The 24,875-nt window shown below is 29.3% G+C and overlaps 1 protein-coding gene and 1 long non-coding RNA gene across 3 annotated transcripts; both read left to right on the top strand.

The window, feature by feature from the left end:
- Positions 1-1,520: 1,520 nt before the first annotated feature.
- On the top strand, positions 1,521-2,202 carry LOC123267671. Its single transcript, XR_006510093.1, has 2 exons — positions 1,521-1,757; positions 1,854-2,202. It is a non-coding gene; the product is annotated as an uncharacterized LOC123267671 (long non-coding RNA).
- An 8,039-nt stretch (positions 2,203-10,241) lies between these two features.
- Positions 10,242-24,875, top strand: LOC123267639 (vacuolar protein sorting-associated protein 54). Of its 2 annotated transcripts, XM_044732371.1 has the most exons (10): positions 10,261-10,368; positions 10,443-10,485; positions 12,926-13,777; positions 16,375-16,687; positions 16,758-17,012; positions 17,958-18,392; positions 20,130-20,434; positions 20,518-20,735; positions 24,079-24,295; positions 24,387-24,875. In XM_044732371.1, exons 3-10 carry the CDS (start codon positions 13,065-13,067, stop codon positions 24,646-24,648), a joined length of 2,718 nt encoding a protein of 905 aa, XP_044588306.1. In that variant the 5' UTR covers positions 10,261-10,368; positions 10,443-10,485; positions 12,926-13,064; the 3' UTR covers positions 24,649-24,875. The 2 variants fall into 2 exon arrangements, with proteins under 2 accessions (XP_044588305.1, XP_044588306.1); XM_044732370.1 differs by lacking the exon at positions 10,443-10,485 and having other exon boundaries at positions 10,242-10,368.

Raw genomic sequence — 24,875 nt, 5'->3', positions numbered from 1 at the left:
AAAACTTTATCCGGTTTCAAACATCTGATTGATTTGCAAATTGTTGTTCCTAAGCAGTTATTTAAAATTTGGTCATTTATAATTCAAATCTTATAATCTTTGCAATTCTTTGAGAAACTTTTTCTTCAAAAGTTAATTTTTTTTCCAAAATTTGTTCTAAATAGTTTTAAATTTATTATTGAATTTTGTTTTTAATTCATAAATTAAGTTATACATTATTAGTGTTATTATATTATTTTAATAAAAATCAGTTTTCTTTATTTGAAAAATCTACTTCCATTTCGGCTGCCGAATGGCTTTTTTTAAAGTCTTGTATTTGACTTGGCAACACTGCTTGCGCAGTTACCCGGCGCATAAGTACAGTCGACTCTGTCTAAAGGTTCCACGGCAGGACAGGACCATTGTCTAAAGGTTCTCTCTCCCCTCTCTGAACATTGCGCGTAATGGGTGCGCAATAGAAAACATTAGCCTTTATGGGCATTCAAAACGCGCGCTTAAATTATTAACTCTGATTGGTTACAGTACTCAAGAGTAGGGGAATATCCTGGAACCTTTAGCGAGCGTATCCGTGGAACCTTTAGACAGAGTCAACTGTAACCGCGGTTTTTTAAATGCTAGAAGATCTAACTACCTTAAATTCGAGTGATTTATTATAGATTATTATTCATATTTTCTAATAAGATCAACTACGTAATTATAAACAAATGAATTAGCGTCTATACTCCAAACCAAATCCATGAGAGAAAATCCTTTATTATTTACTTTGAATTTGTCAACTACATTTGGTAGCAATTCAGATAATGCTCATTCTAAAAAACAAAGTATCCTTCTTAATAAGTGTACAGCGGTATATTCTTTTTAACTTCCCGCTACGAAAATCGAAGATTTTCAAAAATCGGGAAGTTATTGGTTTCACCCCGTTTTGCAAAAATCGAGTTTTCATCAAATCTCGACGTTTGAAGGTCACAGGAAGCTTCCCTGACTATTCCCGCGAGGTTGTCACGGCGTCTGTATGTGTGTGTGTGTGTGTGTGTGTGTGTGTGTGTGTGTGTCACATAGTGTCATCAAATCCCTATCAGACTTTTGAGCTCAAAGAGCTCAAAAGCATAGGAAAACAATCTCTTTGAGCTTGGAGAGCTCAAAATAACCCATAAATTGTATTTTTGAGCTCGAAGAGCTCAAAAACGCCATTGGTGCAATTTTATGCGCCTAAGTATGGAATTAGCGGGAAGTTGCAGGGATGGCCTTCAGGGTCAACCGTTTTCCTAATTTTTTTTTTTAATACGGAGTGTAAACAATTCCTATTTTTTTTTTTTCCTCTAAAGAAATTTAATAAACAACCCTGAATAAAAAAAAGTATTGAGACAAAGAAAAAAGTATTGGATTTACTAGAAAACCAATACTTTTTAATACTTTTTTCTTTGTCTCAATACTTTTTTTTTTATCAGGGAAATTTAAGATAATAGAGAAAGCATTCACTTTTGATAAATGAAAAATAAATATTATTTTTAGATGTTTCAGTTGAATTACTCAGGAATAACTTTTTTGATGTTAACTTTTTCAATTACTTGAATTATGGTGTAATTGGTGAAATCATCGGTCATGAATTAAGTCATACCGTAGATAGTGAAAGTAGACTATTGAAAAAGACTGCGTTAAAATTTAAATGGAGTAATTCATCGAATGATGAATATCAAAAGCAGGAGACTTGTATGATCAATCAATATCAAAACTATTTTACCGTAAATAAAATTAAGGTATGATATACAATCAGTCATCAAGATACTTTAACTTTACAAAAATTCGATGCATCTTTATAGTGATGCTCATGTTATAATTCATTTAATTTGCAGCTCAACGCTACAAATTACTTAGCTGAAAATATTGCCGATAATATTGGAATATAAATAGCTTACTTGGCCTACCAAGATTGGGTCGCTCAAAACGGTCATGAGCCAAATTTACCCGGACTGTCGTACACACCCAATCAATTATTCTGGATATCATTCGCTAATAAATGGTGTCAATCAAAATCGATATTATCGAATTTAGACGACAAGGAACTTTATGCTCCTAATGATAAACGAGTGATTGGACCGCTTTCAAACAGCATAGAGTTTTCAAAAGATTTCAACTGTCCCGTTGGATCGAACATGAATCCTTTAAACAAGTGTGCTTTTTTCTGAAAATATCTGTTGTGGTTAATAAAGAGACTTGTAGATAATCTATATTAATCTTGCTATTAATTTAATATAAATTCATTTAGAACCTTACTATTAAAACTCAAAAAATAAATATAACAATTATTAGAGCGTCGTTGATTTAAAAACTTAGAAAAATTGATTTGCTTTATAAATTTCATATTGGTTTTCATGAAATCTACTAAAAAAAATTTTATTCTCAAATCATTTGAAATTATCAAAAATTCACTTTTGTGATTTAAAAGCTTTAAAAAAATAAATCTCAAATGACTAAAATAAAAAGCTTAATTGTGTTTAGTTGTAAATTAGTAATCAGTCAGTTTTTTTTTTCTTTTTTCTTTACAAGTAACTAAATATATTTATAAAATTTTGATTCATTTAAATAAATACTGTCAACGTTAAATTAACAAAATTGTCGATTTTAAAATTAAGCAAATCTTTCTGTGATGTCAAATTGCGCCCCGAAGCAGAGTTTGTCCGTACAGATTTTTTCTTCATTCCAGTTCTATTGCTAGTAGGAAACTCTCCATACTTTTTATAGCCACCGAGTCCGTCAGAGATGTACGTATCATCCCGTGATCTGGTTAGAGTCCATAAACAAATATTTATTATTATATTTGATATTAAATTTGGATTTTTAAAACTTTGCACTCGAATAATAAAAACAAAAATAATAATCATAATAATCCTCTATTAAAAAGTTGATGTGACGTTTTCATTGTTGTCGCTTTTCGTTGCTATAGTAACTACTTTGGCAACGGTTAAACATTAATGAATTAAATTTGTAAAAATATTGATTAATTGAATAATTGTCCATAATATAAACATTTTGACAGAAGAGCGCTCAAACTTGAAATTTGGTAGGAATATTCCTTTTGCCGAGTAGAGATTAGATAAGAACGGATTTTACGAAATTGTACCCATAAGGGGTGTTGCGGGGACGTTAACAATGAAACATTCCTTTTTTTAAACAATTGCTCCTACATGCATAACAAAAGTCGGGTATACACAGCGATTTTTTGTGACTATACAATGATAGAAAGATTTTTTTATATTTAATAAGCGTTATTAAATATTAATAAATGATTTTTTAATATCATAGGATTTTATAAATATTTATTAACAGTTAATAAATTATTCATTAAATACGATTCATTAAATGTTAATAAATATTTGTTAAGGGTTAACAAATATTTACTAACAGTTAATGAGTAATTTATTAAGTACAATATATTTTGAGATACGCCCTTACGGTTCTAGTAACGCGATTTATTATCTGTTAATAAATATTTGTATAAAATAAAAAGCAAAAACAGCAATTTTCTTTTGACACTTTTACGATCTTATAGCTGGGATACATGATAATAATTCAATTCACTAAATAAATTAACCTTTTTAATATTTAAAAATATAAAAGATAATTATGAGATGTGATAGAATTTGGTATTTTACAATAAACGTTATTATAATGTAATATAATTAATGCAAATAATTTATGAAGATGATTTGTGTTTATAAGCAATCTTCATATCATATGACATTGCAAGTGAAACAAATTCATTCAAAAAAATATTTATTAACTGTTAATAAATATTTGTTAACTATTAATAAATACTTATTAACTATTAAGAAATATACTTTCTTTCTAAATAAATATTTATTGAATGTTAAAAAATATTTATTAAAATTTAATAAATTAAATAATTGTCTTCAAATAAATTAAATTATTAATAGTCAATAAATCCTTCTATCGGTGTAAAATGATATATCGGGAAATGACGTTTTTACAATAAAAAAAGCGCGCAATAATATTTAATCAATTGATCAATTATTGAAGTAGATTTTAAAAAAAATATTTTTATAACAAACGCTTTTCATAAAATCAGATTTTATTTCTATCATCTTGTGAGATAAACCATCAAATAATTCTGTTACATAATTTTACAATGGATTTTCCAAACATGGCACAAGATTTTTAAAATGATTGGAGAAAAAGAGATTTTTAATGCATAATTAATTTCTTTTTATTATAAAAAGCTTATCAAGAATATACCATCTAATATATTACTTAAAAAAAATTTGGCCTGTTACGAAAAAAAAAAAAGAGAAAAGTCTCTTTATTTTTCGATTAATATTTATCGATAGTAATAAAAAAATGAATCATTTTTCTTTAGTTAAGCTTGGTGAAAAATTTTACAACTTTTCGTGAGCATGGAAGTTATAAACAAAGTTAATAAATTCCCCCTGAGTTATCTAATACTCTATAACTGACTGATAGCTTGAACATAAAAATTTTTTTTTATTTTAGCGTATTTTTCATAATGCCACTCTGAAATATTTTTAGGATTTTAAAGAAATCTTATAATTAAAAACAAAAAAAATACAGATTATGAATAAAAATGAAGTGTCAATCGTTGAAGGAATTTCTAATTTTTTAAAAGAATAAGAAAATAAATACAAGACATTCCTAAAAAAATTACTTTTCCAATTCATAAATTTAAATAAATGTATTCAATAAAAATTAATCTACATTGTCATGAATGTGATTTTAAAATGCATTAATTTTAATCTACTATGATTCACTTCTTATGATTACGGATTGCAGATAAATATTCTTTTCGTGTCTAAAAAATATTAAAAATTTATGATCTAAAAATATAATTTCAATAACGATTGCTCAAATCACCTAGTAGTGTACTGCAACACTTCAATAAGCAGAAGTTATTGAATTTCAATTCCATGCTCACTTTTTAACTTAAAAAATGTAAGTATATCTTTATCTATACTAATAAATGGATCTCCGGTTTTTGTCGGTGGTTATACGCAGTTGCAAAGCAAACAACATTTTTTATGAATTTTTCTAGACACAGTTTTTAATTATCAATTACAGTGATGGTCATTTAAATAGAGCCTACTTTCAAGAATACAATAGCGCGTCAATCATGTAAATGTGCACCGCTCCTGTAGAAGATGTTCTGAACGACCTCTGGCGCTTGGCGGTGATCTCCATTTCGGTGGTTTGATTATCTGAAATCAAATATGGTGAATTCTTTTACAGGATAGATTAATGCAGGTATTGGACGAAGGAATAATAAAAATTTTGATTTTTGACAAAATGGCGTCTATTTGTAAAAAATTTTTCGTTTTTGTTGAAAAACAATTTTCCAAATTGTTAAAAAAAAAATAGTAATAATTTTTTTTAATCTTATTCCTTCGTCCAATACCTGCATTAATCTATTCTGTAAAAGAATTCACCATATTTTTTGATTTCAGATAATCCAAACCAACGAAATGGAGATCACCGCCAAACGCCTTTTTTTTAGAGGTCGTTCAGAACATCTTCTACAGGAGCGGTGCACATTTATATTTTTACATGATTGATGCTTTATTGTATTGTTGAAAGTAGGCTCTATTTAAATAACCATCACTTGTAATTGATAATTAAAAACTGTGTCTAGAAAAAATTCATAAAAAAATGTTGTTTTTTTAGCTTTGCAACTGCGTATAACCCCTTAAACTGCGAAAACTACTGAACCGATCGGAATAATACTAATACCATAAGATGCAGCGTGTTTCGGAAAAAATTTCAGTATATGATATATTAGTGATTACTTATCTGGAACATAAATTTTTTTGACTTAGAAATAATGAATTTTTATGGTAACTAAATTTATTCTATTCGATTGTCATTTGTTTAAAATAAATTTTTTAATTCTATTGATTATGTTTATATACTAGGAAGATTACTTCACTTGTGAGACCTGCAATTTCTTTAACTGAAACTTTCAATGCTCATTACAAATTTTTTTTTTTTCATATCAATTATTATTCATTTTTGTAAGAAAGACACGGGAATGTTATAATGATTGCACATTGAAAGTTACAATGAATATTAGCTAGAATAAATACATGGATAAAAGGTGCATTTCAATTCGACAGAATTTGGAATCTGTGCAAGTCAAAACAATACTCTAATTAAATTTCAAGTCTAGATCTAAAAATGCAATTCTATAAAGCGCTCAGCGGAGCGGGCAAGTAACAGCTAGTATATATATAAAATTGGAGGTGTGTGCCCCGATATTTCACTTTGCAGCAAAAACTACGCATCGCAAACGAAAAGTGTTTGTATGTGGCAATAGGTACAAGGTTCCCATCGTGCACGATGATGGTTGCAAGTCGATAATTATAAGGGTATACTTAAAAGATACGGGGGTTGAAAGATTTTAACTTTAAAAATGTGAGACTATCATTGGTCTAAAATGGTCTAGATTGTTCTAAAAATTTCTGGAATGATCTAGAAAGCTTTAATATGTATGGGTGATAAATACACTCCGTAAGGATTTCTCTGTAAGGATGTTTTTTGCTGTCCCAGGCATTTTTTTATAAGAAAAATTGTTATTTTGTTACTAAACAAAATTTATTTCGAAAGTAAAAAAACATTTCTATTTGGAGCATTGAAAACTAAAATGAAATAAATTTTGGTTTTTTTGCGATAAGGTCGTAAACCACATAAACGTCAGTCCCCTGGGCTGTCCCATTCCCAAAATTAAAACTTTAAGATTTAATTTCAAGTTATTCGTCAATAATATATAATGTGGTCCATAATGTTTATAATCTTAATTAGTTAACTAACAATCTTCTTCAATAAAAAGTACCGAAAATTAATTTGTTTCATTAAATTCATTAAACCAAAGTTTGTCCCAGGCATTTTAAGATCAGTTCCCTGCCAGAAGTTCAAAGCCAAAAAAAAAATCCAGCGTGTTATTTTACCTTTTGTAAGGTTTATAAGAATCTAACTAGCCTTGAGTTAATAACCATAAGGCTGTTAGCGCTTTATCATCATTTTATTTAGTGTCAAAGCACCGTTTGTGCTGGAAATATGTGTCTGGGCCACTTCAAAACTCAGTCCCCTGGCAGCTATTTTTATTTATAATTTATTTATAAAATTAAATCCACAACTCTTAATATTATTCTAATTAATGTAAACATTAATTGAGAACTTGAAAAATTGGATGCATTGAAATAGTTTGCTTGATTTTTCTCAATTTGATAAAAAAAATCAGTCCCCTGGTAATCAGTCCCCTGTCATGTTATATATGGCAAAAGATACACAAATATCGAAAAAGTAAAAATTAATTCGGCTGTTTATTTATTATAATCAAGCTGATAGTTTTGTAGCCCTTGTTAATTTTTTTTCTAATAAAATCAAAAATAATTTGGTCGGACAATTTTGTACAGATTTAGGACGTCCTTACAGAGAATCACCCGTATACCAATGTTCGAATCCGTCGAAAATGTTCGAGAAAATTCTAAAATTATCTAGAAATTTTTAGAAAGATCTAGTAAAATCTAAAATCTACGTTTAGATTCTGATCGAATGAGAATGTTCTAGAAAATTTTCGAATGATTCAGAAATGTCTAGAATGATCTAGAAATTTCTAGAAAGATCCGGTAAGATCTAAAATCTACGTTTAGATTCTGATTAAATGAGAATGTTCTAGAAAATTCTAAAATGATCTAGAAATTTCTAGATGATCTGGGAAGTTATAAAATCTACGTTTGGATTCTGCACGGAAAAAAATTTATTGTTGCTGCAACAGGAGGCAGTCATGTTGTAGCAACAGGAAAAAATCCTTTTGCAGCAACAGGAGGCAGCCAGGTTGCAACGACAGGAAAAAATCCTGTTGTAGCAACAGGATTACTAGGGGAAGGACGGGCAAAACGGATATGTTAATTTGAAAATGAAATAACAAATATATATTACAATCATATCCATTCTTAACTTTGGCTAATAATTTTTTGGGTAATTGAAGTTTATAATTAAAGTAAAGTAAAAATAATAACAAAGAAATTCTTCTTCGAAATTAAAAAAGTCAACATTATCCGTTTTGCCCTACCAGGGCGGGCAAAATGAATACTCAGGTCGCGTAAAACGAATACTGATTGGAAAATACATTTCAATCAAAACAATCGTCGCAAAAATATCAACCGCGTCCTGAATATGAAGAAAAAAAATCAAATCTGCATCGTCCTTAACAACATTAAACTAAGTACTGTATACTTACGATTTAAAATTTTTTTTTTTTCCTAAATTTCAATATTTATAAAAAAAATTCCCACAAGTATGCAAAACCAATGCTTTATCGATAACGGTAAGTGTAGTTACATAATAGATTGATAGATTGCTGTCTAAAATGTTTCTATCGACCGACCAGCGATTTAAAATGATTATTCATTTTACCCGCCCTCTCCGTCTTGCCCGTCCGTCCCCTACTGTTGTTGCGACTTGATAGTAAAATATAGTTGGGTCAATTCATGTCAAATCGACCAATAGTTGGAATCGACCCCTTTCGATTTGGATAAATTTTGGTCAGAAGTTTTCTTTTATCATACAACGAACTTCTGTCAAAGGAAAAAAATAAAAAAATTTTTTTCAAAAGATATGCAAATTCAAAATTGCGCGATTTTTCCAGTTTTTCAATTTTGTTTTTGTTATATCTCGAATGCAAATATAGATACAGGAATTGCCTTTCGTTTGTTTGAAAGGGGACACTTGGGGCTATTGAAAAAAAAAAAAAATGTTTTGAAAAATGCTAAATTTGTTAAATTTTGAATTTTTGAAAATCGTCAAAAATGACGATCTATATTAAAATTTTGGCTCAATTTTTTTTTGTATAATACCTTGTACTGATCTTAAAAGATCGTGAAATTTTTAGAACTGTGATTTTTGTTTTACTTTACTTAAAGTTGTCGACGCCACTTATCGTCTTATTAACATGGAAATGATTTGAAATTTGAGATTGAGAAACATTAATATGCAGAAATTTGTAAGTAAACAAGTACTCAAAAGAACGAAAAAAAAATTGATATTCTCAGCACATTATTTCTGATTGTTATTGTAAATCCGAACAAAAACAGTTTCACTGTAAAAAAATCGCACCAAGTCCACGTTCATAAGACTATTAAGAAAAAAAAATTTGTTTTTTTCTTTACAAAAATATATAAAATAAAAAAATTAAAAAATCCAAGTAACCGATATGATTGTTTATGATTTTCGGAAATTAAAAAAAATTTTGTTACAAATTTAAAAATTAAAAAAAAAGTTTGGAACGTATTTAGTGTACGCGGTTGCAAAATTTAAAAAAATTGAAATACACTATGACGCACACCAAGTACGTTCCAAAATTTTTTTCTTAATTTTTAAATTTATAACAAAATTTTTTTTAATTTCCGAAAATCATAAACAATCATATCGGTTACTTGGATTTTTTAATTTTTTAATTTTATATATTTTTGTAAAGAAAAAAACAAATTTTTTTTTCTTAATAGTCTTATGAACGTGGACTTGGCGCGATTTTTTTACAGTGAAACTGTTTTTATTCGGATTTTAGTATTTTTTGTAATCCTATAATAATAATCCTATAATCCTATAATAATCCTATATCCTATAATAAAATTAAGATGAAATATATGAAAATATATGTGTTGCAAACTATTCGTAACGTGATTGGCTGAAAGTAATTATAATATACATAAACGACACAATAATATGTCATGAGCATATAATTTATTGTATGTATACTTTAGTTAGTTTCATTCACTGAATATATCAAGAAATATATTCATAAATATATCAAGAAAATAAATATGAGGCGCGCAAATTAAATTCTAGTTTAACAAACATTAAATGATTACTAATTTCATGAACAAAGAAATTTATTTTGCTAGCAGCCATTATCATAGTTTCCTTTATAACTCACATTCTTCCTTTTCAGAAACGACAGTCAGCTAACATCTGGCGGAATATCTCCAAACTAACCGGTTCATGACGTCATCGCCACATGACATCTCTACCCCATCTCAGAATCATAATTCCACCTTATTTCTACAACTTATCACTTATCAGGTACAAAGTATAAAACATAAGTTACAAGTATGTTATCGATAATTAAAAATTCCTCGCCTCAGTTAGTCCGCTGAAATATGACACATTTTAATCTGTGAGCACGATGCATTCCTGGATCCCACCGGACCCGACTTTCCTCTGAGCGATGGCCAAGCTGGTGAAGATCTCCGCCGAGCAGCTTAACAACAACACCAACAGTCCAGCCCTCTCCTGCGAGTATTGTCCTAACCTCGTTTTTAAGAAAACTGCTGATTTTGTCAAGTGAGTTTATTTTTATTATTATTATCATTAATATAAATTTTATTATTAATTTATATTAATATAAAATTTGTCAGGTGCATCGAAGCGGGTTTCTTCGCCAGATAATTAATTATCAAGGTTGTACTCCGATTTGCAGAGTGATCCATAATTAAACATCCTATTGCTTATCTAAACTTTTTTTTTATACAAAATAAATATGAGACAAGATCAGAAAACTTTGTCTATGTTGACAAGGATATGTGCAAAAAATAATACTTAAATTACAAGACATCTGGCTATTTTTTTGATAATGAAAGTGACACCTGACATTTTTTTAATGGCATTATATTTAGCTGTCGCTTGACAATTTTTTAATTTTCTTTAACAAATAAAGTCCCTTGCCAGACAAGCCGGGGTAAAATGCCCCCATTGCAATCGGGCTAATTTTTTTCCTGAAATACCTTAAACTGTGGACAACATTTCAGCCGAGTTTCAACTCTAAAATACCACACGTTTTTGAGTAAAAAATAAAAGTTTTTTTTTCAAATTCATTATTCTCCGAATCTACTTGATAATATTAAAAAAAGTGTTTATGGGTTTTAAGATATCACTAATTAGTATTCCTAGAAAAATTCGCTCGATAATCGGGTTAGTTGGTCATCGGTAAAAATGCGATTATATTTAAAAAAAATTTTTTTTATGCCAAAATCGAATGGTACACCTAAGATTTTTTTTGCACGCATTACTCTAACATTGACCTACAATTTATATTTTTTTAAGATTTTTCAAAATATTGGACGATAGTTAAAATAAATAAAATATTCTCAAAACATTAAAAGTTTAATGATCCTTGCAATCATCTAATATTTTTTAAAGTATGAAAAAATATATTTTTAAACTGAGACGAAGGGATAATGAATAAAAAATTACATGACTGTACTTGAGGAATTTGAGGGAAAAAAAAAATATTTTAAGAATATTTTATTTTTTTTTAATTTCTGCATGTCAATTTTTTTCTATTTTTTTTGCCATAATTTATTTGTTACAAAAATTTTTAAATTATCAAATATTTGCTAAATTTATTGTCATATTTTTTTAAATTCACGTGTAGAAATTTTCAAGCTGTTAAATTTTTTAAAATAATTATTTTTTTAGAATTGAAAAATTTGACAGAAGTTTGTTTGGAAAATAAATTGTAAAAAGTTATTTTATAATTTTTGAAAAATTTCTGGATGTGAAATTTTCTTTTATTTATTTAATGAAGAAATTTAGAAAAATATTAAGAGTTTTTAGATTAGCTAGAGTATGTTTAAAAAAATTGTAGAATATTTGAGATTCTTGATAAGTATAATTTTTATCAGAAGTATGTTTTGACAGATGTGTAAATTTAGTACGAACATGTAAATTTGTTCATTTGTGCAGTAATAATTTATAACTTTTTTTAAAAACACGATTTTATTGAAAAAATTTATAAATTTTTTTTATCTTAATTTATTTATTGAAAAAAATAATCAGGTGTCTTTTGAGTATAAATAAAAAAATTGGAAACGTATTTGCAATTTTTAGCAAATGTGGTTTTTGTATTTTTATTAACTAAAAATTTTACTAAAAAAATTTCAAAATATTTTTATAGTTAAGACATCGCTTATTATCTTTAATTTGATATACTTCATATCAACAAATAAATTGCAATAAAAAAATTTTACACATAAAAAGTTAAAAAAACTACCAATAAATTTTACAAAAATATTTAGTAATTATTTACAAATGGGGTCAACCATTTTAATTTTCTTTTTTTTTAATGAAATTTCTATTTGATTTTATTAATATATATTTTTTTTTTAATAAATACATGAAAAAATGAACAAAAAAAGTTGATTATCACAATGTTAACAAATTAAAAAAAAAAATTTATAAATTTTTTAGAAAATTGTGATATTCAACTTTTTTTTTTTTTAATTGCTCGTTTCTTTTATGTACTTTAAAAAAAAATATATCAAAAACATAAAAAAAAAATAAAATATAAATTTTATCCAAAATTTTTTTTCTCAATCAAAAAACAATCAAAATTTTATTTCCAAAATTTTTGTTAAAAAATGTGTAAAGATGTAATTTTTTACTCAATATAACTTTTTTCGGTAAATGAAAAAATAATTCGGAGAGCCCAGACCGGTACTGTTACGGACGGTGTCTCGGATAGCTTAACTAGTAGAGCATTTCGTGCCTGGCCAAAAGATCCAGGATCGTGTCCTAGACTGGGCAGTCTGAATTATTTTTTCATTTACCGAAAAAAATTACACTGAGTAAAAAATTAAATCTTTTTAAATAACAGGCTTAAAAATAACAACTGTCTATCTTTATTAATAATAATAATCATAATGATATTTTTTTTTGTTACAAAAAATGGAGCGATAATTCTAGGGATGCTTGTTTTTCAGGAAAATAGTGGGGGTGGATATTATAATTCTTATTTTATAATAATTTTAATGTGATAATATGAATTTTTCATAACTTAAAAATTTTTTCCAATTACCCATAAATTAAATCAATAAAAAAAAAAATGAAATAATTATTTCAGACACTTGCGAGACTCCCACTGTTCAAAAGAAGGTGGCTCGTTCGTCTGCCACTATGGCTACAACTCAGTGTGTTCGAGCCTGCCACTGGAGGGAGTATCGGACAGCGATTACATAGCCCACGCAGGAAAGCACGCGGTGATGCAGCAGAGTGCCCTGAAGAACGGAGTATCACCATCGGGAAACTACGCGCAGATAACGGGGATGTCAAAGCCAACGTGGACAGTATATTCCGCGGCAGCTAACCTCCCGGCAGTCTTGAACGACCCAAAAAAAGGGAAGCAGGGGAACTTCCTGACCAAGACCTGGGGCGACGGATTCACAGAGCACGTCAACATCCCCAAGAGCCAGTACCTTCCTCCAGATGTCACTATCAACTACTTCGACGGGTACTTGAAAAAAATCGGCAGGAGGTACCGGCGACACTCCACCAGGTCCCAGACCTCGATTAACTCGAGCTCGTCGACCTCGTGTCAGGAGAGGGAGGAGTTTGACTTCTCGAGCATTCCCAGTATTTTTAGGAACCCCAATTTGGAACTGTCTAGTCGCGACACTTTTGAGAGTGTCTTTCCCTTCACTAAAGACGGCTTGCTAGCGAAGACCGAAGTTTCTACCAATGATGTCATGCTTCAGGTCAGGTGCTACCAGGAGAAGTTCAGCCACTACCTGGACATCGTTGAAGTGAGGATCGCTGAGCAGGTCGCCAGCAAGTCTCAGGCTTTCTTCCAGGCGATGACGTCCCATGATGTCTTGATGGAGCAGCTCACGCAGACTATCAATATCTGCAAGGCTTTGAGGAGGAATATCAAAGACATTAATAAGAATTTTGTTGTTGATTCTTTGAATCTTTTGAGGTTGGTACATTATTAAATTACTAGCAATCTGCAGTCTCTATAAGACTGTCGAGATTTATAGATTATGAATAAGAAAATTTTGGCTTAATGATTTTTTGATATTTATGATACTAAGGTAAAGTACCCAGTAGTTGAACAGGTTTCACAGTAAAACGTATTTGACCCTACTTTTAAGATATAAAGATGTAATTATTAGTTCAAATTAGTGACTTTCATGAAAATATAAACAATTTTGAATTGATTGAAGTGCAAAATAATAAAGATAATTGAATATTTATATTTTGAAAACGTTTTTAAGATAGATTATGAAAGGAGAAGTATGAACAATCAATTCTGACAAGCCGCAGTAGTTGAACACTCCGGGAGCAGTAGTTGAACTAATAAAATATATGGCAATAGGCACACCAAAAGTTTTCAACGTTTTATTGAAATATCAAAAGAATTATAACATACTAGCTGTTACTCGTCCGCTCCGCTGGGCGCTTTATAGAATTGCATTTTTAGATCTAGACTTGAAATTTAATTAGAGTATTGTTTTGACTTGCACAGCTTCCCAATTCTACCGAATTGGCATGCACCTTTCATCCATGTAATTATTCTAGCTAATATTCATTGTAATTTTTAATGTGCAATCATTATAACATTCCCGTGTCTTTCTTACAAAAATGAATTATAATTAATAAAAAAAAAAAAATTATAATGAGCATTGAAAGTTTCAGTTAAAGAAATTGCAGGTCTCATAAGTGAAGAAATTTGCCTAGTATATAAACATAACCAAGAGAATTAAAAAATTTATTTTAAACAAATGACAATCGAATAGAATAAATTTAGTTAAAATAAAAATTCATTATTTTTAAGTCAAAAAAATATAGGTTCCGGATAAGTAATCACTACCATATCATATACTAAAACCTTCTCCGAAACACGCTGCATCTTATGGTATAAGTATTATTCCGATCGGTTCAGTAATTTTCGCAGTATAACCGAACAAAAAAACCGGCTCTCCATTTATTAGTATAGATTATTGATTAATATTAATAGTATATTACACACCTAGGGAAGTAAAGTAAGAAATGTCTCAGATCACATGTAATTGTCGGCCGAGGCGAAGCCGAGGTTGACAAACATGTGATCTGAGGCTTTCTTATTTACTTCCCGTGGAGTGTATACTATTTTTTTGCTCGACGAAGGCAGAAAGCGGCACTTTCGTTTAGCGCAGCGGGCCGATAGTTGACGCTTTCTGCCCGTCGAGCAAAAAAAATAATACTGTGAATATTTAATATGTTCATTTAAAAATGAGAAATATTTGTATTCAATTTTTTAATTTCATTTTTTATGAATGACAAAGCAAATTTTCAATTATAAATAAAAAAAAAAAACTCAATTTAAAACGTTCAATAATTTTTAACTACACTAATTTTTAGCTATAAAACTTATTTAATTTGCAGTAATTAATACAAATCACAATGCTGATCACTAGTCTATAAAACTATTAGAGATTAGAGTGCTGTTAAAATTATACGGTCCCAGCTTGTTCAAGTTCTGGGTACCGCTTTGAAAATTTGGAGGTATAGTTAGACGCTAAAATTTAATATAAAAATTATAGTTTATTTCTTTGCAAAAAATATGTATCATTTAGAAAAGACTATTTCATTGGGTGGTACAATTTTTGTTGTTTAAAATGATGATGTACCTTTTTTTTTTTTACTGATTGTTCAGTTTACGGTTTAGTACCTTCTTCATGAAAAAAATAGCATCTATCGGCTATTCTCGACATGTCAACTTTTAAGTTAACAAAAATATAATTGTTTTGATTTATAATTGAAAAAACTTACAGAAATCAATTACCGTATCATTGAATAATTATAACATGCGCATATTAGTCATAAAAAATGTACGGATTTTGTATTACAATAGTTCGAAATGTCTGTTCAAATACTGGTCCCATTTTTATAAGTGTTCAAGTACTGGGTACTTTATCTTAGAAGAAATTTTTGCCAGTAACAATAAAATAATCGAAATCAATCATAGTCTACATTAATTTATTAAATCAATTAATCAAAATTAACAATTCAAAAAATTTAATTATTAATTATACAAAGTAGATTTTGGCTCTTAAAATTTTTATTGCCTAAAGCAAATAATGTAGTCTGAATAACGCAATTAATTACTTTAATTATTAAGATAGTTATTGAATAAATAAAAAAAAAAATCTCAGTACAAAACGTCTGTAAAGCTGACATTGACTCGTCGTCCAGCATTGACCATCAGTATCTCGGTGATTATTCAAGCAACAAAATTAATTCTATTAATCATATAGATCATAGAAAAAATTAAATAAAAAGATTTCATAATGACACTGAAATTAGTTTGAAAATTTTTTAATTTTATTTTGAAAAATAAACTAGGCCTAAAAAATTATATGTATAATTTTTTAAAACTTCTAAATAAACAAATTTTTTTCAAAATAAATTTTTTTTGCTATAATTTATTTGATAAAAAATTATAAATGAATTTTTTTAAATAAAAAAAAAAAGCAGCAATTTATTTTTATAAAAAAAAAAAAAAATTATTGACTAGTTTTTTAAATATTTCAGGCTAGAAAGAGCGCGATCAAATAGACTTCAGGTTTACGAAAAACTAAAACTTATAGCGACTGTTCATCAGAGCCAGCCAATGATCCAGTTGCTTCTTTCGACGCCCGATTACGTCGCAGCACTTGACCTAATATCAACGACCCAAGAAATCCTGCACCAGGAACTCAACGGTATTCAGAGCTTCCGACACTTGAGTTCCCAGTTGACTGAAATGGAGAAGCTGGTCGACAAGATGCTTTTCACCGAGTTCCAAAGGTACTCGACTGCCGATCTGAACCGACCACTCATCGCTGACTATTCTGTTCTGGATGCTGTAAGTGTTAAAGATCAATTGTCATTTAATCAGTGATTATTGATTAATTTACTGAATATTTTATTGACAGGATAAATTGGTGTCAATAATATCGGGACTGCTGAGACAGAAGCACTTTCAATTCATTGATACTTACAAGGAAGAAAGCATTACGACAATCCGTGCTGTGACCAAGCAACGTATTATTGAAGCACTAGCTGCCAGTGATTGTTGTAGTGATCAACAAGCTGCTGCGCTAGAGGTCACTGGTTTGTCGTTGACTGAACGGTTGACCTTATTATCGAGTACTATTCAATCTTTGACTAGTTTGTTGATGCGGATTAAGGTAATTGCTTTTATTAATAAGGTAGAGTTAGTAGAGAAGTAATGTTATGAGTTTAATCATAAAATTTGGAGGACTTTTAAGGAGATCCACGTGAAGTAATCAAATTTTTAATACTTCCTGAAAATTTTTAAATTCAATCTTCGTAGCGTAATAATTAATAAAAAAATTAAAAAACAGTAGGTTTCTGGGATATTTAATTAAATAATTAGGTTTTAAAATTGTAATTTTTACATGTAGGTAAATGGAGATTCCACCAGCCGTGTAGGTGGTTAAGAATTTAATGCAATTAACGATTTAAAATTTTATTTTCATTGAATTTAATTGAAAAAATAATAAGCTTTCGATTAGAAAAATAAAAAAAGTAGATTTCCGAACGTATTACGGAGATATTTTATATTTTTTATGAAAAATCGCAAGGAACTTCCGTTTTGTAAAGTCTTGTATTTGTTGTTAATTAATTTAAAAATTAATTTTAAGATGCATAACAAAAGTATTTCAACGTATTATTTTTTTATAGATATTCTTTACACTAGGAAGGTAATTGGATCTCCTTAAGGAGATCCACGCAAAGTAGTCAAATTCTTAAAACCTCCTGAAAATTTGTAAATTCAATCTACGTAGCCTAATAATTAATAAAAAAATTAAAAAACAGTAGGTTTCCGGGATATTTAATTAAATAATTAGGTTTTAAAATTGTAATTTTTACTAAAATTTTAATTTGGTTAAGAATTTAATGCAATTAACGATTAAAAAAAAATTTTATTTTCATTGAATTTGATTGAAAAAATAATAAGCTTTCGATTAAAACAATAAAAAAGTAAAAGATACCCAAAATAAATTATTGAAATATTATTTCTTTATTTCGTCTTAATAACTTTGATTAAAATAAAAAGAAAATTAGTAAAGTTATAAAAAATAAAACCTTTTTAATTATATTTGTTTTAGGCTGTGTACGAAGTAATGAGTGAAACAGCATCTTTATCCAGTGATAATGTAGATAGAAATAATATAGATAAATTATTAATAACCGAGGAATACTTACGGGTTAAGAATAAGCTTAATGATATGTTATCAACAATATGTGATTATTGTCATGAACGACTGGCGAGTCAACTACTTTCACCTTCGGTGTCGGCAAATAATGACCGAGAGAAGAATATAAATGAGTCTAACAAAGAAGCTACTGTAGTTAATAGCAACAATAAGTTCAACAGCGACAAAGAGGCAATTTCGATACTCAAAGATGACAATTCATGGCTGAGTGACCGTGGCGCCACTGTCGCTCAGGTTTGCCAACTGGCGAGTATCATAGACGAATTTACCGACACCTGTGAATTGATATGCGGTAAACAGTGTACTGCGCTTCGTTCTGCCTTTAAAGTGAGTATTTTTATAAAGCTTTAAAGTTGATAATAATGAAACTAGCAACCTTGCAGTCACTATGTGACTGCCGTGACTTGTTAACTATAAATAATTTAAATTTTGCTTTATTAAATAATGACTTTTGTTAAATTGCACTGTACTTTCATGAATATTGATGTTTTTAAAGATATAAGCTCATCCTGATGTTACACTCATCAAGAGCTTTCATTTGAGTACCCACATGCATTTTCATATATTTTTCATATATACATATATATAAAATATATAAATATATTAAAAATTGATGTAGGTACTCAAATGAAAGGTCTCGATTAGTGTAATGTCGGGGTGAACTTATATCTTTAAAAATTTCAATAATTCATAAAATACGAAGTCATTTCTTAATTATGTATCTAGAGATAGAGAATTTTCAAATGCAACCTAAGGTAAAGTACCCATTACTTGAACACTTATAAAAATAGGACCAGTACTTAAACAGACTTCGAATTGTTGTAATACAAAATCCGTATATTTATTATGAATAATATGCGCATGTTGTAGTTATTTAATGATACAGTAAACCGAACAATTAGTAAAAAAAACAGTCTATCATCATTTTAAGTAATAAAAATTGTACCACCCAATGAATAGTCTTTTCTAAATACAGTCGACGCTCTCTGTATTGGACCTCTCTGTATTTGACCGCTCTCTGTATTTGACCACATTCTTCCTCTGTATTTGACGATTTTACACAGCTCTTATGGACAAGGACGAGTCAAATACAGAGAATGGTCCTGTACGGGCGAGTCAAATACAAAGAGCGTTGACTGTTATACATATTTTTTGCAGACATAAACTATGATTTTTATATTAAATTTTAGCATCTAACTATACCTCAAAATTTTCAAAGCGGTACCCAGAACTTGAACAAGCTGGGGCCGTATAATTTTAACAGCCCTCTAATTTCTAACAGGTTTATAAACTAGTGATCAGCATTGTGATTTGTATTAATTACTTTGAATTAAATAAGTTTAATAGCTAAAAATTAGTATAGTTAAAAATTATTGAACGTTTTGAATTGAGTTTTTTTAATTTATAATTGAAAATTTGCTTTCTCATTCATAAAAAATGTAATTAAAAAATTAAATACAAATATTTCTCATTTTTAAATGAACATATTAAATATTCACAGTATTATTTTTAATATTAATCAATAATATGTTATAATTCTTTTGATATTTCAAGAAAACGTTGAAAATTTTTGGTGTGCCTATTGTCATATATTTTATTAGTTCAACTACTGCTCCCGGAGTGTTCAACTATTGCGGCTTGTCAGAATTGATTGTTCAACTACTACTTCTTTCATAGTCTATCTTAAAAACGTCAAAATATAAATATTCAATTATCTTTGTTATTTTGCGCTTCAATCAATTCAAAATTGTTTATATTTTCATGAAAATCACTAATTTGAACTAATAATTACATCTTTATCTATTAAAAGTAAGGTCAAATACGTTTTACTTTGAAATCTGTTTAACTACTGGGTACTTTTCCTTAAATACTTATCATAATAAATTGACTATCGGTGCGAATGATATGAAACCTTGAAAATGCACAAATTCAAGTCAAGACCTTTGCAATGACACTAAATTTAACTAAAAAAACTGGTTTTATCTTATAACTATCCTGGACACAAAATTTTTCTTATTCTCTTAATAATATAGATGATATAAGTAATATTTATGTTCTTTGTAGATACATGCCAGTAAATTTGTACAGAGGTTCCATAATGAAAGGAAACAAAAACTTAGTCAACTCCTAGATACCGAAATGTGGAAGCAGGCTGATATTCCACGAGACTTTCAGATATTAATAGATCGCGTTCATCAGTTTAAAAAATTTCCCAAAGAATTATTGTCTGTAAAAATTAATAGTAATAATATTAACGATTGTCCTAGTGGACTTAGTGATGTAAAAAATTTTTTAACTATCGATAATGAACAATTTGCTGTTGTTAGTTCTGTTATTATGCTTGTACAAATGATTGATGAGTATTGTTGGTAAGTTATCATAAATTTTATTTTATTATATAATTAACTTGATTATTTTGAATTAATAAAATATTTTTTTTTTTTTTCAATAGTATAGCTACTGAATTGCAAGTCTTGTCTGGAAGTATAGGACGTTATTTAGCAGAGTTACTTCGTCATTACAATTCGCGGTGTTGCCAATTGGTGCTAGGCGCTGGTGCGATGCAAGCCGCGGGATTGAAGACTATTACCAGCACCATTTTAGTGCTTGCCAGTCGTAGCTTGAAGCTTTTATTGTGGTGTATGCCATTTGTTAAGTCACATTTCCAAGGTAAGTTGTTTTTAATATAGTAATAGTAATAGAGAACTTGCATTAATTTAATATCACTGAAAATTTTGTTTTTATAATAGATAAATTTATTCGGAGTATCTTAAGGAAGTTCGAGCGAATCTAATGTAGAAAATAATTTTCAACTTTGAGCTTTGAAATTAAGTATACGTACAAATAAATACGTAATTTATCTGATCCCAAAATTTTAAAAAGATTCACCGTTTAGTTATTTAGATATTAAATTTCAAAAATCACATTTTTTTATCTCATTATACACGGGCTCTTATGGCGGACAAACTTTAGTCGAGGCTTTAATTATTTTTTTTAATATTAACCTCCCAACTTTAACGAATAAAAAACTATACACAAGAAACTTGGATTATTGTAAAATATAAAAAAAATTTAATAATAATACATAACTGATATAATTTTTGAAATATTTAAAGTTTAATTTTATGTTTTTGACTCATTTATCGTCAGCTATTTATTCGAATAAAGATTTGGCAACGTCGCGTCAACAGCTGAAAAAAAATTAGGAAAACGGTTGACCCTGAAGGCCATCCCTGCAACTTCCCGCTAATTCCATACTTAGGCGCTTAAAATTGCACCAATGACGTTTTTGAGCTCTTCGAGCTCAAAAATACAATTTATGGGTTATTTTGAGCTCTCCGAGCTCAAAGAGATTGCTTTCCTATGCTTTAAAGCTCTTCGAGCTCAAAAGTCTGATAGAGATTTGATAAGACACTATTTTTTGAATTTTTAAACCGCAATAACTTTTGAATGAATAAACCGATTTTTACGCGGTTAGAAGCATTCGACGCAGTTTTTTAAGCCTCAGAAAGAATCTCAAATTTTGAATTGATCGCGCTAGGAATTTTGGAGTTATTCCGAAAAAACACTTTTTTCAGTTTTCTTTCGTTCACGATATCTCTCGAACGAATCAACCGATTTTGACCGGACTGGTGGCGATCGACGTGGTTTTTTGAGGTTAAGAGCTAATTAGTTTTTGGAATTGAACCTTTAAGCCATTTAAAAGTTATTCCAAAAAAACCACATTTGAAAAAATTTTTTTTTTCAGTTTTTTTACGATTTCTCGAAATATATTGATCTGAATCAGTCCAAATAGTTTTCAAAATCTAAGTTTGATCAAGCCCTTTCGAATGGCACCAACCGCGATGAAATCGGTCAAGCCGTTCAAAAGTTAAAAGCGGTTCACATATTTTCACACACACACACACACACACACACACACACACACACACACACACACACACACACACACATACACACATACATACAGACACCGTGACAACCTCGCGGGGATAGTCAGGGAAGCTTCCTGTGACCTTCAAACGTCGAGATCTGATGAAAACTCGATTTTTGCAAAACGGGATGAAAACAATAACTTCCCGATTTTTGAAAATCTTCGATTTTCTTAGCGGGAAGTTAAAAAGAAAAGGATAGAAATATAGTTACAGAGAGAAATATTTTACTCACACACTCATCCACGTCTCTGTAATAGGTATAATCAAACGCGCTGTTGTCAAATCTGTTTATTTAATCCGGCAAGTAATAAATACGAAAGTTAATTTATTACTTTATTTTATTGAATAAGCAAAATTCATCAATTATTAAATTGTTCAAATTATTTTAAATTAAGATAAAGAATTTCGATGAATAAGGGGAAGACTGAAATAAAAAAAAATTTAAACATTATTTTGACTCATACACGGGAAAAAATTTCTGGGAAAATTAACGATACAACTATTGTAAAGCTGGACTATACTTTTATTACTATTAATTGTCAAATATTTTAGAAGAAGAAATACTATTTATTCATGATAAAATACGATATTACTATTGTAAAAAGTAAGAGATGAAAATTTCCAGTGCTGCCTCTGTATCTTTCCAATAGAACTATAGCAAATTTTACAATAGTTGAATTGGAATGTTTCTCAATTAGTGTGAGTGATGGCCGTGCACAGCGCTAGACTCCGAGTTTATGTAAATGTTAAAGGATATGGGTCTTAGTTTACCTCGGATAGCGTAGAGGGAGAGTCTCTGGCTGCCAACACAGAGTTCTGGGTTCGATTCCCAGATAGTACGAAAATGTCGGTTTCTTTTTTCGATTACTGTACAGGTACCAATTAGTCCAACCTTCTATCTCTCTCCCTCCCTAATATTTCTTTTAAAAAAACCAACTGTGAATTTTTACAATAGTTGAATTGTAAAGTTCACAAACACATATTGTATAATTTGCTCTATAGTATTCGACTTTTTAAGACTCTTGCTAGTCTTATTTGCTGGATAAAATTTACAATACTAGATCGTAAAAATTACTAAATGAGAAGTATATTCCACCGTTACTATTTTATTTAGTAAAAATTACAATAGTAAAATAGTAAAAACTCCTTCAATTTTCTTTCCGTGTAAGTTACACTCGAACCTCCTTAATTTTTTCTATAATTTTCAAAAAAAAAATTGAATCACAGAACATGTAAGTTCTCTATTAATGATAATGAAATTAGCAGACATTTAAAAATTCTTTGAATTTTTATAACAAAATGGTTATAAAAATGGATATTTGTAAAATTCTAGAATAAATAATTTTTCTAAATTTCTGCATGCACACAGAAAAAAAGGTTCACTTGAGTCAAGAAAATATTTTTCTTCCTAATTATTTTCTTGAGCGAAACAAAACTTTTTGTTGACACAAGAAATTTCACTTGTTCCAACAAAATTAATTCTCTTGCTTTAAGAAATACGTATCTTGATCCAAGAAAATTTATTTAAGCCAAGAAAATTTTGTTGTTTTGAAAAAATTCAGCCTCTTGCTCTGAAAAATTTAGTTCTTGATAGAAGTAAATTTTCATTAATATTTCTATTGATTAGCATGTTAAATGGGAAGATTAAATAATATTGAATCATTTTTTTTTCATTCAATATGTATAATTGCACGCTAAAATAATATAAAATGGGTGTCAAATATTCAAGCGAAAAATTTTCACAAGGTGAGAAAATTTTTTTCTCAGCTGAAGTAGGTGACGCTGCTTCCCTAAAGTATCTAAAAATCTTGATCAAGAATAAAAATTTATTGTATCAAGTATTTATGATAATTTGAATTAAGAAAAAATTACTTCCACCAAGAGTAGAATTTCAAGAAAAATTTTTACTTCGGCCAACACAACTTCGATTCCAGTCGAGAAATTTTTCTTTCTGTGTAAAATTATTTTTATCAAATTTAATTGTTATAAAAATTGTTAGACGTCTGTTACATTCAGTATAATTTTCTATTTGTATAATTGATGGAGAGATCAACAATCAATATCTTTGAATTTTTCAGAATTAGCAAATTCTACCCGCGGGCCAGGTTTAGGAGGAACTGTCGGAGGAACAGGTGGGGTGGCGCTGCTGGATAGCGTGGAACGTGATGTGCGCGCGCACATTAGAGAAATAGAGGGCAAGATCTTGACGATTGTTGACAATTTAGTAGGTGGACAGATATCTATCTGGGACGCGCGTCCTCCAGTCCCCTCACAGTCATTCCGCAATATTTCCAGGTACTTGATATAATTTTACTAAAAAAAACATTTGAGGTTAAAGTTCTGAGACGAATTTATTTGTGATATTTATTTTTGATATCAATTGCAGACACCTAGTGAAATTACACGAAGCAGTTTCCGGAATATTGCCAGCAGCTGACGTCCAGTCGCTCTACCGGACGGTAAACAGCTCCTTTAAGGAGAAACTACGGGAACAATTATTCAAAATGAACATTGTAAATAACGGCGGGCCCCAACACGGGGTCGTGATTTCTGAGCTGACCTTTTATCTTGAGGCACTAAGAAACCTTAAGGTCCTGCCTTACGACGAGCTAAGCGACGATTGGATGGCAGACATTTGGACCAGATAACATGCAGAGCGTGTTATTTACTGCCTCCTGGATGCCATGCACCAACATTACCGTGGAACTTGATTCACTATGAAGATGAAGACTTTACAACTTTTTTATTCCACGTTTTTAATTATTTATTTGTACTGTATAATGTAAATTTTCATGTGTACAATTTAACGGGGTATTGACAATATCGCGTTATTTGTTATCAACGTATTTATTAATTAAATGCCTGATTGAATTTA

The sequence above is a fragment of the Cotesia glomerata genome, linkage group LG6 (genome assembly GCF_020080835.1).
Source record: "Cotesia glomerata isolate CgM1 linkage group LG6, MPM_Cglom_v2.3, whole genome shotgun sequence".
Lineage (NCBI taxonomy): Eukaryota > Metazoa > Arthropoda > Insecta > Hymenoptera > Braconidae > Cotesia > Cotesia glomerata.
Note: the sequence above shows the minus strand (reverse complement) of the source record. Positions and strands in the feature narration are given on the sequence as shown.

Bases quoted from the DNA above. Each gene is read 5' to 3' on its own strand.
- LOC123267639 (XM_044732370.1), top strand. From the start codon at position 10,253: ATGGCCAAGCTGGTGAAGATCTCCGCCGAGCAGCTTAACAACAACACC. The intron at 16,688-16,757 runs GTAAGTGTTAAA...TTTTATTGACAG, and splicing joins ACTATTCTGTTCTGGATGCT to GATAAATTGGTGTCAATAAT. The intron at 18,393-20,129 runs GTGAGTATTTTT...TGTTCTTTGTAG, and splicing joins CGCTTCGTTCTGCCTTTAAA to ATACATGCCAGTAAATTTGT.